The 17,885-nt window shown below is 38.7% G+C and overlaps 2 protein-coding genes and 1 long non-coding RNA gene across 3 annotated transcripts in view; 1 reads left to right on the top strand and 2 right to left on the bottom strand.

The window, feature by feature from the left end:
* The window catches only part of CCDC73 (coiled-coil domain containing 73), a 97,980-nt gene extending 80,611 nt beyond the window's left edge, over nt 1–17,369 (bottom strand). The window contains 4 exon segments of the mRNA XM_009646927.2: nt 16,834–16,872; nt 16,875–17,003; nt 17,244–17,303; nt 17,305–17,369. Coding sequence (XP_009645222.2) covers nt 16,834–16,872; nt 16,875–17,003; nt 17,244–17,303; nt 17,305–17,346 — 270 coding nt within the window. The 5' untranslated portion in view covers nt 17,347–17,369.
* On the top strand, nt 11–9,315 carry PRRG4 (proline rich and Gla domain 4). The gene is made up of 5 exons (XM_009646923.2): nt 11–512; nt 3,504–3,667; nt 4,941–4,989; nt 5,707–5,842; nt 6,611–9,315. Exons 1-5 carry the CDS (start codon nt 407–409, stop codon nt 6,831–6,833), a joined length of 678 nt encoding a protein of 225 aa, XP_009645218.1. The 5' UTR covers nt 11–406; the 3' UTR covers nt 6,834–9,315.
* LOC118453100 lies at nt 1,960–10,780 on the bottom strand. Its single transcript, XR_004843044.1, has 4 exons — nt 10,666–10,780; nt 9,311–9,434; nt 3,488–3,592; nt 1,960–2,787 (listed from the first exon to the last, which is right to left on the bottom strand). It is a non-coding gene; the product is annotated as an uncharacterized LOC118453100 (long non-coding RNA).
* Nucleotides 17,370–17,885: the final 516 nt, after the last annotated feature.

The following is a 17,885-nucleotide window of genomic DNA, read 5'->3' as shown; positions in this document are numbered from 1 at the left end:
TTCCCCTGCCGTGCCTGCTCTGGCAGCAAACCCGCAGCCAGCTGAAGTTTCCGAGCCTACCTGCAGCACCTCGTGTGTCACTTTTCCCTGTTAATTCGCCAGCTCACCGGGCCGCTGCTCCCTTCAGCCGCTTCCCCGGGGGGGAGAGCAGAGGGTACCGCCCGGCCGCGGGGAGCACGTACGGTGCCATGTGCGGATCTTACGCAACGAAAGCACGAGAGACACGCAGGACCAGTTTGGATCGGTGCTTTGCTTCTAGGGATCCCTTAGCCTTAACTGCGTGTAGGTGCTTGCGTTGGATGACTTCATTTATAAGATTCATTCAAGGTTCATCGCTGACGCTCCAGAAGATTGCACTGACATTTCTTTTAACTCACATTAGTTTCTGTCTGACAGATACCGCGCCATGTTTGCGTTTTTGGTACTGCTGTGTCAACTACCCGCGATGATGTTTGCATTTCCTCACTGCACGGGGAGATTAAATAACTTGAAGCAACCTGAATGGAAAGACGGTAACTTACTTTTAATGTGATTTTATGCTTTCCAAAATAAAATTGTACTAACTTTGCTTCTGCTGAGAAATCTTTTTATGAGTTTTAGTGGTTTTAGTGGTTTGGGGTTTTTTCACTTCATTAAAAAAATAGAGGTTTTTTATGCTAAATTTTAGAATATTTTAATATCTTGTGCTGAAATGATTGATAATTGTCTTGGGTGTCGATATTAAGTATTTAGCAGATCCAGCAGCAAGTGCAGATTGGGACAACTGAACTTTCTTTAGGTCTCTAGGATTACTGTTACTGATATAACCAGCATCCTCTAAGTAAAATCAAAATTCCAAGAGTTTGAAATCTGTATTAAGACAGTACTGCTTTGGTACTATTAAAAGGATGGATTTGTTTTTTGAAATTGATTTTTTTTTTTTCAATACCAGATAACCTTACAACACCTTGAAATATAAACATAGTGCTATATTGCAGTTCTTCACTTTGGAGGGAGGGAGGTGGAGAGGAACTGAGGTAAAACCAAATTAAGCTCCCCAAAAGAACTCAAGCAGTACGATGCTAAGCCGTGTGACACTTCACGCGTAAGCATCAGGGCTTCAAAAAGGAATTTGTAACTTAGCTGTCCAGTCTCGTCAGTGGGTAGGGAGTGCTGAAACCTTAAGACAGACTTTAAAAAAGTCATCTCATTGAGCAAGAGGCTCCTTCAGGGTAGTATGTTGAGCAGAAAACATGGCTAGCAGAAGAATGGTTGAGATAGGTTATTCATTAAAATCCATATTGCTCTGGGGCATAAAACGTTGGGCTGCCAGGCTGCCTCTTTCCTCTGAGTTCACAGCATAGAACCCTCTCCTGACAGAAGTCCCAGATTACTCCTTTAAAGACGGAGCTGGAAAGAGAGAGGCCCAACTCTTTATTCAGTAATTTAGCAAGCAGAACAGTTGCCAAGAGTATGGGGTACCTGCATGTAGAAGTTACTCCTCCAGCATTTTCTGAACATCTTTTACCAGCAGAGTTCCTTTATTCAGCACATTGTGTGGATGCATTTTTAATTAAATGCTAGGCATCCTAAAACTGGATTTACCATTTTGCTGAACTGTGGCCTAACGACTAGAGAACTGCATTCAGTTCCCTCACGTAGAGGAGAGAATTCAAATCCATCAGTTTCATTCTCCAAATACTAACTTAACCACCAGGCTGTAGGTAATTCGGAGACGGAGTAGATTTACTTTGCCTATGTCCTACAAAATTTAAAAAAAAACGTGCAGATAAGTGGATAAAGACTCTTTGAAAGAGAAGAGGAGCATGTGTCACTGGGAATTAGGGGTCCTACGCTCCAGGGAGCTTGCCTATGTGTTCCATGTTAATTAAAATGCATCAGTAATCTAAGTTAGTTGGGAAGTATAGCAAATACTACTTGCATGGTAAGGAATGAAACATTACTGAGCAAAACTGAAGATCTCTGTTTCAGAAGACTGAATTTATTCTTGTGATTTGCACTCAACCAAGATACTGATAATATTTTCTTCCATGTAATTCTTTTCCCTTTCCACGTGTGGGTTTGCGGGATCTTTTTGGATGAAGTCTTTCTCTCTGGTTACTCTTAGATATAACAGTACTCTAACCTTAGATTTTCTTGCAATTACTTTAGAGTAACAGATTTCCCTTCCTACACAACGTGTGCGCACACGTGTGGCTCCTTCAAATATGTACTGTAATATTATGTAAATATATACGGTAATATTCCTTCAATACTATAACATTAAAGACGTAAACAAATGATACGCAAGTTACACTGCAAGTTTCTTAGTTTTAAGAGAGCAAACAATTTTGACATACCATTGCAAGATCTAACAGTTACTATTAGGGTAAAAATTCCCGAATGATGTGCTAATCTCGACAAACGAGCTAATAAGAACACATAGCTAATTTGTAGCTGAGTAACGGCATTCTGAATCTCATTTTTTTAGCTGTCTGGCTTGGTATGTAACAATACTGTTTCTGCGTTACACTTGCAAAAATAATCCTCTAATCATTTTGCTTAACCAAATGGTCTGAATTTCTTGGGAGTACAGATTAAGCTTTCACTGAAAACCAAGCCAGAAAACTTGTTCTGTCATATAAAGATTTTTTTTTTTTTAAAGAAGCTGTAGCAAGAGCAAGCTAAAACTTGACTATGGAAAACGCCTGGTGAGAAAATGCATTCCTGTATTCCAAAGCCTTCTATAATTTCACTAACTCTTCTGGAATCTCACCTCACAACGTACTCCATGAGGCCTCATGGCGCCTGTAATAAGCACAAAAGAAGAAAAGCATTAAATGTCTTCAGAAGCCCCTGTTGTCAGTAAAACTCCTATCGTAGGCTAATTTAAAACAAATAAACTTGGCAATATGCGAAGCTTTAGATAAATCTGGCTGGCACAATTGTGAAAAGAGAACAAATGTAAAACGAATAGGACTCTGCTGCCATGATTTAAAATTGAAATTCCGTAAACAAAATTTGGAACTCACAGATACCAGAATATTGATAAATGTATACTGAGGATTCTTTAGGAGGAGGAGGTTTTTGTGGTTTTCCCTTTTTTGCCTACTTGCCTCCTTCCTCCAGTAGGTCAGTGTCTTACTGGGTTTCCATCTGACTGAACTTCTGCTTTATGCGACTATTACTTCGTTCTTAAGCACTCCAGTAAAAAACTGATGCCTGCATCCCAGAGGGATAATACCAAAGTTTGAACAACAGCTGTCACGGGAATCCAATTCTCTTGGCCAGTATAAGGAACAGCTGAAATGCTTTATGAGAAAGGAAAATATGCTTATTTTATATTGCAGAAAAGTTAGTGGTGAAGATGACATTTTAGGAGGAGACTTCAATGTTTCTTTTTCCTGTATGTAGTTAAGAGATGCTAGGGGAAGAAGGGGTCTCAATGTGCTCCATTAACCATACTTTAAAAATACCAACTTAGCTTTCCTAACTTGTTTTAAATCACCTTTTTTTTAAATCAGTGTTCACATCAGAAAAGGAGGCCAATTTATTCATTGGACGGCATCTTCTGAATAACAGATTTGATTTTGAAGCATTCACAGCAGATAACCTGGAAAGAGAATGCTTTGAAGAGCTGTGCAATTATGAAGAAGCGAGAGAAGTTTTTGAAGACCCTGATAAAACGGTAGCTGTTCAAACGGACTTTAATATACTATATATATATACCATTTATACTATATATGATTATAAATAATTACTGTATCTAAATACTGTAGCCCTTCTGAATACAGCACTTAAAATAAGGTGATTGCGTTTTTTACTGTAGGGGCCCCAGCTGGATGGGGCTAGTGCTTCACAGTGAATACACCTGAACATGTACTGTTGTCTTAAAGACTTTAGATAAGGGCTGCAATTCTGCAAACAAATATAAATGAAACTTCAGATGTACTGCTTGTGGATATACCTGTGTTTTCAGAATGTTTGGGGTTTTTTTAGTAACTTCTTAGCATCCAATCTGAATGTGTTCCACATGCTCTGCATACTAATTTGCTGATCGTGTCCTTGTGTCATGCCAAAGAAGTGTTTTAGAAGAGAGGAGTATGGAGCAAATCCGCAGTTCAGCTATTGTTGAGTATTCCTATAGCACTATCTTCTAAATCACTACCTATATACAGCTTGGAAGAAACCTGGTATTAAAAAAGGAGAAAAACACCTAAGAAACCTTTCAGCCCAATAATGGAACATGACGGTTGTCTGAAGACCGGCTCTTGCTGCACGCAGCAAGAACCTCTCTGTGATTCTAGGTGCGCTCTGCACTAACCTGCAGAAAGAGCAAGGAATACACTCCTGTTCTGAAGGTGGAAATGTTAGCTTGCCATTGCTAGCATTTTCCTAAGAAAAAGGTGAAAATGTTACATTGGAATCCTGATGGAGTCTTTTGCAGGGTAGCAAAAGTGGAAATTATAGCTAAACACATTTCATGCGTAACAGTCATACAACATAAAGGTTTTTCTTTTAAATGAATCCCATTATTTTTCCTAGCTGATATAAATTCAGATACTGTTCATACAAATGTCTAATTCTTCAGAACTTGACTTTGCCTCATTAATACTCTTCCATAGTGATTTACAAAGATTAATTGTAAGCATTTTTTTTTGTGCGAGACTGTGTGCTAATTCCTACTGTAATCAGGCGGAAATATGAGGTAACATTGGACAGTTAAAGGCATTTTTCTCTTTCACCAGCTGGCATTTTCTTCTTTGTGAAATTGTAATTTTTATGCAAACGTAAATGTATGAGAACAACATGGTGGCATAAGCAAATACAAATCCTTCAGCGGCAGTTGCTTCGGTTTGTGCCATTGGTAAATTTTGCCCACAGTACCGTATTAAAAAAACCTATCAGTAAGCTGGCCAATTATATAGCTCATATAAATCTGATCCTTTGTGTTTTTATAGATGGATTTTTGGAAAGACTATTCAACTAAAGGCCCTAAAATAAAAACAGGTAAGTAATCTTTATTCTTTTCTTATATTGCAATATTTTGTGTTTGTCATAATAGTACATTCTTAAAAATACACTGTACATTCAGTTAGCAAAATCAGAATTGATCTTTTTACTGAAGGTCACTGTGAACTGTGCAAGTGTATTGCATTATCTGATACAATAAAACACACTCACTGAAGCATCTTACAGTGGGCTCCATTATAAGTCTGTAGGTAAAAACAATATGAAAGTTGTTGTCCGCTTCTTTGTTTTATTATACAGTCGGTAAACTTTGCAGGAATTCTGTGGCTCTTTTTGTGGTTTTGTTTGTCCTGCCCCTCCCACCCCCCATTTCTTTAATGGGTCAGAGTAGTCCTTCAGGTTCAGAGTAGTCTTATGCCAGATGTTTTATTAAAAAAAATGGTCAGTATGATTTGAGGAAAGATCTACAGCCTGATCAAGGTCACAAGTATATGAAGTAATATTTGGAAGGCATTAGAAGACAGGCGTCTCAACAGTTTTATGTACAGAAAAGGGAATACCTACTTGCTTTTGCTTTAAGCTAAATGTGAATGATACCCTTGGGTTGTGTTGCACAGATGTGGCTTCTCACCGCAAAGTACATTTGTGGAAAGGAACAGCCTTATAGCACAGAAGAATTAGTATTCCACAGTTTATAGTGTATACTGTGTAGGTGGAAAGAATGCATAATGAAAATAACCAATGTTTTATCTTCAGGTGATGAGGCACTGCACAAGATTAATGTTACAGGACTTCTCATCAGTCTAGTTGCTGCTGGAATACTGTTAGTTATAATTTCACTGCTTATCTTTTACTGCTGCAAAAGTAGATGCAAATCAAGGCAACCACCAGGGTAAGGAATTTCACTGCTTTAAAAAAAAAAAAAAACAAACACCAAAACAAACTCTTTCTGAAGAGTGGAATTTAAAAATCACTGTGCGTTGGTCTAACTGTATTCTCAGAGAATCCAATGGGAGTTCTAGTTCTTACTTTCCTGGAAGCAAAGTTAGGTGAGCACTAGCAGTAGTTATGCTGAAGTTAATTAATAACACAAAAATGTAGAACACCACTTGCACGGCTGATGTACCTTTGGGGTTTTTGTTGTATGTTTTCTTAGTTCCAAAATATACAAAAAAGATGGAATAATCTTAATGGGTCAAGGCCTGCAATGGAAAGTTTAACATCATCTGTTCGCTCTTTAAAGTGGGGTGTGTGCTCTTTACAGCATGTAGCCTACCTCAGATGTGAAATGAAGTAGGTTGGAGGAAATGCTTCTCTACCAATTCTCTCGCCATTCTCACTCCTTTATCCTAAACTTGAAAGGCATACAAAAGGATTCTGTGCTTCCTCCTCCCTATAAATTTCACATTACTGAGCTATTCTTACCCTCTGGTTTGGAGAGAGTATTTGGCTTCTGATCTTTATGATCATTTAAGGCAAGTGGGTTTTGGTGGTTTTTTTGTTTGTGGTTTTTTATTTGTTTTGGTTTTTTGGTGGGGTTTTTTTTTGTTGGTTTTGGGGGTTTGTTGTTTGTTTTTTAGGTTTTTTTACAGCTAAGACTCTATTCTTTCTTCCCTTTAAAACAGAAGCTGCCACTTAAAATGCTGTTAACTTTGTTTAGGTACTTGAATTATGTAAGAAGACATAATTCGTCTAGCATCTTCAGAAGGCATGAAGAATTTTCTTTAAACCCACTTCCTCTCAGAACTGACGATTCAGGACTACCAACTTACGAGCAAGCAGTTACTTCAGATGGACAACACGACATCCCACCACCCCCTTATCCAGGGCCCCCCAAAAGGGCACGGGTGTTCAAGAAGTCTATGTCACTTCCTGCCCCTTAGTCACAAATGTCCTTCTGGGGTGAGGGGGGGGATTACTGAAACATAACGTACTTTTTTAAAAAGTGTGTGCTACCTTGCATATTGCAAGACAGTTTAGAAAAATGTGAAAGATCTTTAGCACAACGATAAACAAGTGAAAATCCCATTTGGGAAAAGAGGTGATCTGTTGCAAAGGCTGCAGGGCTATTCTTTGCACAGGGTTATTGGGCTAAGAGGAGGGAATGCATAAAGAGTACATCTTGTACTCCTGCCCTCTTCCCCATGCATTTTGAGCCATCCCATCATACCACTGATGTTTTGTTAACAGTTGTTTTTTTTCTTTAGAAGAAACAGTATTTTAATTGTTTTTATTGACACTAGCCATTTTTGTGACTACTGAATACTTTAAACCACTGTAAGAAGTCTGCTTTGTTGGTTGATACATTCACTTCATTGCTGTGTGAATTTTCTATTCATTCTAGTAATAGATTTGAGTATGAAAATTATTTCATGATTTGATCTTTCAAATGTATATACAATACTGATTCTGGATTACACTAGTTTATGTTAGACGTTGCTGGTTAACACACTACTCAATTTGTTGTATTTTTGTGATTACAATTTTGGATGAAAAGGAACCATTAAATGCATGACACATTAACCATTCAGACAAAATACACTTTTATCAAATGGTTTTGATATTCTCTTTGACCTGGTATTTTGTGCTGAACAAGTAGAGTACTATGGGTCAAGGGATGTTAGGAAATAGCTAGACATTTGTCCCTTGTTAAAAAAGTACCCAGGTTTCACAGATGTTTCTCTTGCAGTTTAAAAATTTAAATGTTGAAAAAGACATTCAGCTTGTTGAATCAAAGGCCAAACTACCCCACAGAAGCACTTTGCCTAAGTTTGTATTGCTCTACTGGGATGACAAAATGGTACCTTTAAGTAGAATGAAACATCACATTGGATAAACAACCAGTATCCACAGAGTAATAGGGAAGAATTTCAGGGAGCTACTGGTTAACTATGTCAACACAATTTCTGTATCTCCAGTTGTAGCCATCCTAAATTTTACATCTTATTATCAACCCCAGCATTATATGGCCTACAGACCTTGCTGAGCAAGTCACAGACCAGCGTTGCTGTCCCTGTACCTCTTAGTCAAGTGGCACCGTAGTGGAAAAGGCTTCCTGTAGTCACAGGAAGCCGTATTAGTTGTGTTGCTCACAGGCAACACGTCAGGCTGGTGTTTTATTACAGTAGCTGCATAGTTGGACACATGCAATGAAGTTTTTTAAGAAGCAACTAATTTCCGCTCCCCCCCCCCGCCATTTGACCAATGCTGGCAGCAGCAAATGGTATTTTAATTTGGTGCCCAAAATGCACATTATAAAGGTTGAATATTTATATGTAACATTTCACTGAATTTTATGTTTCTTAACATGCTAGAATCTACAGTTTTGTTGAGTGAGATGCAGAGGATTGCTATGAGATGTTTAATCTGTAAATGCTTTTGTAAAGAAGAAAATGCTCCAAATCTTGGAATATAAAGAGGGTATATTGAAAATGCTACACAAGGAGGTCTTGCCCTTTGAAAAACACATACAACCCAGCTGATACCAGTGAACATTGGACTTTGTGTTCTTATTCCTAAAGCTTCAGCATCAGATTTGTCTTTTGACAAGTCACAAACCTCTTAGCAGCTTCTTTCTTGTTGAGAGATGGGGGAATCCCCTTGTTGGGATAGCTTCAATTCCCTCTTGCCCTACTTGTAAAAACATTCTGAAGTTCTGGGAGGTTACTGTTCTGTGAGACTGAAATGAGTGAATTGTGTGACATTGCTGTTGATAACCAAAATAGAGAGTTATGATGAAGCTATGGGATTATAAGCTTGCAAAAACATTTCTCCCATATTTTTCATTTAGTTAACTATTTTTAAATTTGTTAATGTGCACCTTGAGCTATAGAGCACACTTTTCTCTAGATACCTGGGACTCAAAAATGACTAATTTAGTGGGATTGATAGGAACACTTTCAGGGAAAGGGATTTCACAGGGCTTGTGAGAGTTCAGAGATTCTTTTAATGTTACTACAGTGATGTACACATCTAGCAAAGTAACGTTTTAAATAAACTACAGAAATTGTATAGAAACCTATTTAATCACTTGAAATTTGATTCTTCTGCTATTCCTACAAATCACTTGCAAATGATTCCATGCAATGCAAGCAAAAATCTTGACCTTCCTAATTAATAAAAAACCCCCTTAAGATGGTGTAACTGTTAAACATCAATGCTGTAGCTCTTTGGGCAGTAAACTGCACCTTCCGTAGGGTATAATACTTCAAGTTTACTCAAAGAACCTGCACTTTAGACCCTTGAGGATACTCAAAATATTCGAATAGTGGTTGCATGTAATATGCCGATGTGCAAGACACATTCCACTCATGATAAATGAGCAAAGTTTAAAATTTAGTTGGACATAATGTAAACTTACCTCTCCTTTTAAAGGCAGAAAATTCCCTTGAATGGCAGTTGTATGGGTTGAGTTTGGTCTTCTTTCATACATTGACTCCTGGCCCAAGACACTCTTAACTTGTATCTTGTCTCCTTCAGAATTTCTGATTCATCAGGGTTAGCAGAGGAAAAACCAACAAGAGGTCAACTATGGTGACTTGTGACTTCAGAAGTGTTGCCACATTTCTAATTTTTTTACATGCAGTTTCCTTTGAAAATGCAGTTGCTATTAGAATACAGAAAACAGCAAATGTAAGTGTCCTTAGGTGGGAGGAGGAAGAGGAGGAGGAGGTAGCTTTTGAGGAGCAAAGCAGCAGCAAGCTTAATATAATTTGTGTGCAGATATAAATCATCAGTGTTTTGACTTCCAGACTTTCTATCAAGGGCCAGTAGGAAAGGCAGTGGATTTTAAGTGAATTAACAGAGATCTGCTACGACAGTTGAAACCAGAAGTGTCTATAAACAAAACACTGGGAAAAATTACATAATACTTAAATTCTGTTTCTCAGAACAGGTTTATACATGTCACACTAAATGCTGTTAGCCATTGCCTTGACCAATTTCCTGAAATGTAGCCCTTTCAGCATCATAAAAGATTACAGCACACAACTTTTTATAAATCAGGACAGATTATTAGTTAGAGGAAATAACTGAGGGTCAGAAAAGTGGTCTCTGGCTCTGCCAACTAAAAAGTAAATCACTTAACCTGTTTTTTTGCTTCAGTGACACACTATTTGATTTATCAAATCCTCTAATGAATAGTATTGTAAGCATTATGTACTTCTAGTTTTTTGGGGGTTTTTTTGCTATGTTTTAGTTTTTTTGTAAATTCATTAGGAGAACAAAACCAAAGTGCACATAGAAGTGCACTTCCTCACCACAGTTCATGAAAATGCGGGCCATGAAGCATTTGACTGTGGACCTATCAAAGTCTATGGCAAGCTTTTTATTGGCTTCAGCTGAACTGGGATAGGAGCCAAAAAAGAAATAACTGATCACTTCAGGTAATAAAAGTAGAATGCTCTGCCAAATTACTTACCACAATGCTGTTGCCAAACCTGATTTACAGTATTCTATTGTTTTAATGATGCCTACTTACATTAACTGGAATGTTTGAGGCTGATCTGCCCTTAAAAAGTACATTTGAAATTTGGAAAGCACAGGAAAATTCCTTGTCTTTCCTCAGATTACCAGCTGCGAATAGGCTGCATTAATTACCTCTAGGTTATTAGCAACACTGATTACTTTGAACAACAGTATAGGTTTATTTAAAGCTTAAAATAAAATCCCCCAAACCCATCAACAACAAAACAACCTTTCTATCCACAGTCTCACCTGCCAACAAGTTTTACAGCTGCTATCCTCACTTGTTCCATGTAGTGTACAGAGCAGGAAGGAAACCCCAGGTCTAAAAGCCATCTTTCAAACACTTCCAGGCTTGCTCTTTCTATACTGTAAATGTTTTTTAATTAATTCCTAGCATATGGAAACTTACCACTACTATAATTATGCACAATCAAGAACTTGCATGTATTTTCCTCTCAAAAAATTTAAGAACACCCTCCCAAATACCCTGCTCTTTATTCAGCTGGTAACATTTGACTGTTTCCAGTTCCATTCTGAACTATGTAAACAGTTCTTGCTATTAATCTTATGAACAAATTTCCTTCTGCTCATCTGACAAAGCCTTTTGAATCCACTTGTCAGTGGTTATATTTTAATTCTTTGATGTTAAGCGCTCTCATATTGTTGGGGGATGGGTAGCGATATTTTAAACTCTGCTAGTCTCTATATATTTTGTAAAACAATTGCCAAATAAATGTTTATGCAAGTTAATTATAGCAAAAGAGAGAATGCTACTTAGTTTTTTTTTTAAAAAAAAGCTAGCCAAAACTCAGATTAATAAAATATCCCATCTAACTTTTAACCTCTGTGTCCATTAATAGAAAGCCAGCCCATTCACTTTGAAATGTCAAAACCAATTACTGCAAAACTGCCCTGACTAATTTGGCAAAATACTGAAGTGTCAGCAAAAGACCAGCTCCAGCTGGGAACAGCGAGTCCTACGTTGTACCAACAAGGGAAGCAATAGTACTTCCGCTAGCATTCAAACTACAGTTTAGTTTGCTGTTGACCCCAAATTTTCCCCAGGTGGACATCATTCCTCTATTTTGCCATAAAATACCTTATCTTTTCCGTAACTTCACAATGGCAACTACACTAATTTCTTATATGGAAAATAACATAACAGTGTCAAATGTATTTTGGTGATTTTTGATGCAATAAATTTTGTCCATGTTGAAAATATATTAACTACTTTTGCTTTACATTTAACTTTTCATTTCCTTCTGTTCTTTTTCCTCACTGTTCTACCTGTAATTTGCTATTGAACTTTTTTCCTTCTCCAATTCCTTTTTCTGTGTCTATTCATAATCTAATCTACTATTGCACACACTCACCTGTTTGCTGCTTAATTTATTTTTCTTTTCTGGACATGGTTCCCAAGCACTTGGTCCTCTCGCACTCTCTGAAAACCACTCTTCTTGCACAGTTTCCCATGTCTCTTCACAGAGACAGCAATGCCTTTAGCTCCTCCTTTCCCTCCTGCTTTCAGAGTCCTCAGGGTTCTCTGCATAGCACCTAGACTACAAAAACACTGAAACAGAAGGGGCCCATCAGATGCAGGCATCTTGCTACCTATATTCTGGGAGCTTCTAGAAGCCAACACTTTGAACGTAGCAGCCAGACTTCAAAAGATCAGGAAAAATATTCTAGACTAGAAACAGTCTAGAAATTGGTACACTCAAACACAAGTTTTGAAAAGGCCTTATAACAAGTTTTAAATTTCTGATGCACTGCCTACTTAATTTAGGAAATTAGAAATGCCTGTGATGCTCAGGTTGTTCAAGCAGCTTCAGTTTAACTCCTCTAAAGATCAGCAACTACTAAGCATTGAACATGCAGACACCCAGTATTTAACATTAAAGACCTAGCATGGAAATGACAGGAAGGAAATATCTAGTAAAACTAAAATACTGCCCATTAAAACTTTGAGTTTGTTCACGAGCAAAGGTTTTATTTTTCTTTTTCCTACATGTCATTGCACGTTTCTTCCACTTACCTTATTCCAGCTCTGGTGCTTACTAGAACTCTTCGTAAATCATCCAGCAAAAATGCAGACAGCTTTCTTGCGAGTGAGTGAGTTGAATTGACACAAGTGCTGGTGGTGGTGCCTTGGAAGGTGTGGGACCACAGGACCAGGGGGAGGACTGGGAAAGGGAAGGAAACAAGGCCTTCCATCGCACTGCTGCACTGAGCTTTCTACCAGAGAGCTCAGTCATCTCTTGTCATGTCAGGAGAAGTACTGTGGTTCAGTGGATCAAGTTTAGTTTAACAGAATGAATTCTGAGGATTTTGCTTCATTTGTTTGTACATATACTTAAGCTTTTGCAAATAAATGCACAGACTAGTATATGTAAAGAAATGCCAAGAAAGAGTATTTGCTGTGAGGGAAGATCAAGTGTGTTATTTGAAAGGCAGCACTTTCTTCCCTATTTACACGTTTCTTAATATCTTGCTTTGTATGTTTAAAGAGGCCATGTGCCAAATTAAATGCAAAATCTAACCTGTTAAGCAACTGCAATTTTCTATTTGATCAGAGTCACAATTACAACAACAAAAAACCCCAATCAGTGATTAATAATACACCTAACCAAGACTCATGTTATTACTGCATAATAATCATTGACTTACCCATTGCTGCTCACGGAAGATGCTGCAGCCCCACAGAGCACATAGAAAGCCTGCACAAAGGTGCCGCATCCACTATCTGTAAGCGGATGTCTACTGTCTATCAGTGTTCAACAAAGAAAGACTGCACAAATTTTGTTTTGTGCTCTTTTTAGAATTTGTTAGTAAATCAGACCCCACTCGGCTTTGGCCTGAACTTCTTCAAACTTCATCCGATCAGACATGTTCAGATAATTTGAATGTTTCCTCTTTGAAACATCAGTTTTCAAAAAAGAATGTCCTCAAGTCTCCAAAACACTATTCTCAAACAACTGTGAAGAATCATTCTCTCAGCACAAGGCTAACTTAAGCATTTCAAGAGTTTTTGTTGACAAATGGTTAGCCACCAAAAGCCAACCACTAAGATGTTTGTGTACATTAGCAAACTATTTATGTTACTGTGATAGTTCCAAAATAAAGTACTATTATGAACTGAAATACAATCCTTTTTGCCCACTTTCAACAACCAAGCTGTAATCTCAGATTTGCAGCGTTAACCACATGCCATGCCTTTAACTAGTTTCTTCGACCAACACAGCTGAAGATGCTGATCCAGCACGTGCATCTGACTATTCTCCCATGATTCTTTTCAGCCCATCAAAAATTGCCCTGAAGCACACCAAGAATTTTGCTGCAAAACCAACAGTTTACAGATTCAGCTGAAAGCCTCTTAAATGCAAGAAAAAAAAAAAAATTTTGGTACTTAAACATGAGGGAAGACCAAAACCAGGCATCATATGCTATGGAAAGGCTAAGGACAAGAGTAATGCCCTCTGTGGAAGAGGAGGGCATATAGGGATAGAGAGACATTGGAAAAGCCTTGTAGAGCCTGGTTTGTCGTACCTGCAGTAAAAAGAGTGCCAAAAGCACAGATAGCAACTGCTGGCCCTATGAAGAATTGCCCTGTTCAGTAACACCTGCTGCTGCATGCACAAGGACCCTTAGCAGTGCTATCCCGGAATTTAACATCTGCGGTACTGTTAAAGCTGTAACATACCACGTAGCCTTCTGCCTGGCCAGTCTTGTACGTACACAACATACAAAGTACTCAATCACACTCAACTCAAACACTGGCTGATATTTTTCTGTTAACATGGGTAATAATAATAGCACATTAAGCAACAAAAAAGTTTCTAAATAAATAAATCTGTTACAAATAAATAGATCAACACCAAGTGTGAATTGGAGTATTATTCTGGCCATGGATTTGTGATTGATGTATTGGTTTTAATTACAATCAATTCACAGGAAACTGCTAGCTATCCATTAGCTTAATCCTGCATTTCATTTGGCACACAGTCACTTTAAACATAAAACTAGACCTCAAAAAGCAATATTGCCATTCAGCATTGTGTAACATTAAATGATTTAAACAGAAAGAGGAAAATAGGAAAGTTTCCCTAAGGGGCAGTGTCTATTAGCTAATACAGTTCTGCAACAGAGCTGGCTTGATTCTGGCTGAACCAGCATATGGGCAGAGAAGCCTGTTACTGTCCACAGAAGTATATCCTCGAGCACTCCTAGACTCTGTAGAGCCTTCTATACTGAATATACCCCGAGTCAAGCCAACATGTCACCATCGAAAGTAAAAGTTCCCTGCTCCTTCCTGTCATCTCCTTCCTTTCCCAGCTGCTTCTGGCTGCACACTACCACTGCTTGCCCCGAGCCAGCACTGATTTGATGCAAAGCAAGCCGACTCAGCTCAGCGGAATTACAGAAAAACAACCTCTGGCAAAAAAAGTAAATGTTCTTTAGCTGGTAGACTGAATTTACTGCTCACCTTGTGGCCAGAGCGCATTGGTAGGAGTGGGAGGGTGGAGCAGGGAAGGAGGAAGAGAGTAAAGCAGCTGAGCCAGCTGCAAACAGCTGAGGCAGCCCAGCCCTGCTGCCACACCACACCTGTAGGCAGCAGCGCACGCTGCGGCTGCGGCTTTGAAGATCACTCCTCGGACCTTAGGCAGAGGATTCCCATTAAAGTATTACCTTAAGTGCTTAGGTCTGTCTCCTAACCATCACATGATGTTTTCGACTCTGTACGGGACTTGTTACGTACGTTATTTTTCCAAGTAGAGACTGTTCATTTAGGGGAAGAAATAAGCAACAAAAATTCAATACTGCCCCAGGCTGGTATGCCACACAGATTGTGTTACAGTGCTGTAATTTAAGATTTTGCTCTTAAATAGAGTGAAAATTTGTATTGGTTTATGTTTCAGCAAAATATATTTATTATATTAAGTTCTTGACCTGAGAGATAAGCACATACAATATCATTACTGGCTACAGGCACTCAGTTGTGAACTATAGTTTGGAAGGTGTTAAAGCCCGCCACAGCTCAGTTCCTAAATGGCAAGTAATCGCTGTGTTTGAAACAAAATCATTCCTTATTAACACCAGAATCAAAATACTTTCAATATTCAGAATCATAAACATGACTAATATGACTACCTAATACACATCTTAATATGTACACTTTAATCTACACATTAAAATAACATCTGTAATTAACAGGATCTATCAAAGGGTTTTTTCTACCGCTGACATCTTTCAGAAAAGCTGCTGCTTTTAAGTATCATGGGTAACAGGATACTGTAAAAGCACTTACTCTGAACAGACTCTTTTGTTGTCTTACAGAATGGTGTTACAAAACATCTTTTGGTTACAAAAAGATAAAATGCACAAACTTCAGGGTAGCTTTCTTAGAGAGGATGGCAACAAGCAGCATGGATCAGTTTAATGAGAAAACTGTGAAAGTCTCACCGGCAGGTCTCGGGACATGTAGATTTCTCTCATACACAGGAAAAGCAAACTACTGGAAAAAGTGACTTTGTCTGGTGGTTATGGACATGAGCAATGACATTTTCGTTCTACTCCACCTCTATTAAAACCACGTAAAATAAATTAAACTTAACAAGAGCTGTCACAGCTGCCGTTTCACTCAACTTCACTATTTGATTACAAGAAAGAGTATATACTCCAATGTTCAGGGAAACTCTGTGTCTGTGGTATATTGACAATTAGTTCATTTAGTGGTCTAAACAAATTGTGTATCTGTTTCCCTGCCTGTATATCTGGACCGGTGCTCGTTGTTTGTGATTTCTCATATAACATGATTTTACAGCCATGTATCTAACAGTATTAATGCACACCCCCCTTCTCTTCAGAGAAATATCCTGTAATGAAAATACACAACATTATGGTACTCTTTAAAGTTCATGTTGCCACTACTTGGGAAAAAAACCAAACAAAACACTAGCAGGTTTACAATTTACTAATATGTCCTTCCAAATTTGTGGCAAGAAACTTTTAAGGTAGCTTCAAACCAACACGGTTGCTCCAGATAACCAAACATGACAGCTAGGTGGAAAAGGCATTCCATATCACTTAGGTCCATGTATCGCCCTTCCCTCAAGCCCCCTTGAGGTAAACAATGCACTGTAAGTGTAATATTATAATGGAGATTAGCAGAGATCCTGCAGGGAAATCAAAACCTGTAGGTCCTTCCCCGCTGGAAATGCTACTTTCAATAGTATCAGCACCGTAAGTGCTTCATCATTAGCATAAAACTGGAGTCATTTTCTGTCATCAGGCCTCGTTCATATGTAAAACAGCAATCCTCGTGTTTCCCAGGGGAAGAACGTCCCCCAACCCCCACATACTCTCCTCCAGCTGCAAGCAATACAGGTGCTAACTTATGCAAACACAAGGAAAACTCACTCTGCTGGTTTCTGCCTCTGGTAAGCTTCTTCTCTTCTTCTCCCTCCTCCCTCTGCCCTGGCCTCTGGGTGACTTCGCTCAGTCTCGGTGCCGATGACTTTCACGCTTACCTTTCCCTCCTGATCCAAGGCTGCATTTTTGCCCATAGTTGACTTTGCTCCTTCTTGAAGCTAGGCATGAGAAAAGCAGAACCTCAGCTTCCCTTCCTACAGTCTCTTACCTTCCTGCTTTCTCATTTAACACTGACTGCTCCTTTTTTTCATTCAAGTGTTGAGATTTTTTTTTTTTTAGCATCTAATCTGATTGGCTGTAGTCAAGTTTCTGAACTCCCCATTTCACTACAAAATTCATTTAACTCTGTGGTTCGATGTTGCCTGGAGTACTACAAACTGAATCTTCAAAAGACTTACTTACTCATTAGCATACACCTTCCTCATCTGAGCAATGCCTTCAGGTGCAGTTGCTCTCTCTTTTTTCAAGTGCATACTCCTCATCTTTACCTCTCAGGCACATTCCTCTTTGCTCCTCTCTGCCTGTGTACCTTCAACCTGCAGGGAAAGCACAACACTGTTGTCCACCCACCATCTCCCTACCCCACACCCATGTCCCCTTTGCTCCTACCCTGTTCCATGCAGCTGGTACCCTCTTCCCCTATAATTTAACAAGCACCCAGCCAAAGGTACAGCAATTTACTGCCTGTGCACCAGGTGCCTTAGATTGCTCTTAATACTTAAATTTTCTGTCTGTTCCTCTCACTGTTTGACTTTTGGCCTATTCAGACTCCAGGCCTGCAATAACTGATGAATACCGAAGTCTTTAGGAAAGCCTTGATATACCTGTATGTTAGAGGCTTTTAGCTTGTAAAAATAATAAAAAAAAAAATAGCTAAGGGGCTGTGCTTTTATGTTATTTAACCTCCATAAAGCACCCTCGGAGCCACCACCAACCTAAGGCGCTGGAAGCGGCAAAAGGCTCTGGTGGGAAACGTGGCCATGAGCTTTCCCTGGTGACTCCCAGCCCCACCGAATTTTTTTTGTTTAATTTTATATTCC

Source organism: Egretta garzetta, unplaced genomic scaffold, assembly GCF_000687185.1.
Source record: "Egretta garzetta isolate BGI_Z169 unplaced genomic scaffold, ASM68718v1 scaffold509, whole genome shotgun sequence".
Lineage (NCBI taxonomy): Eukaryota > Metazoa > Chordata > Aves > Pelecaniformes > Ardeidae > Egretta > Egretta garzetta.
The sequence above is the reverse complement of the archived record's forward strand: the minus strand, read 5'-3'. Positions and strand labels throughout refer to the sequence as shown.

Bases quoted from the DNA above. Each gene is read 5' to 3' on its own strand.
- PRRG4 (XM_009646923.2), top strand. From the start codon at position 407: ATGTTTGCGTTTTTGGTACTGCTGTGTCAACTACCCGCGATGATGTTT. The intron at 3,668-4,940 runs GTAGCTGTTCAA...GTGTTTTTATAG, and splicing joins TTGAAGACCCTGATAAAACG to ATGGATTTTTGGAAAGACTA. The intron at 5,843-6,610 runs GTAAGGAATTTC...AACTTTGTTTAG, and splicing joins AAATCAAGGCAACCACCAGG to GTACTTGAATTATGTAAGAA.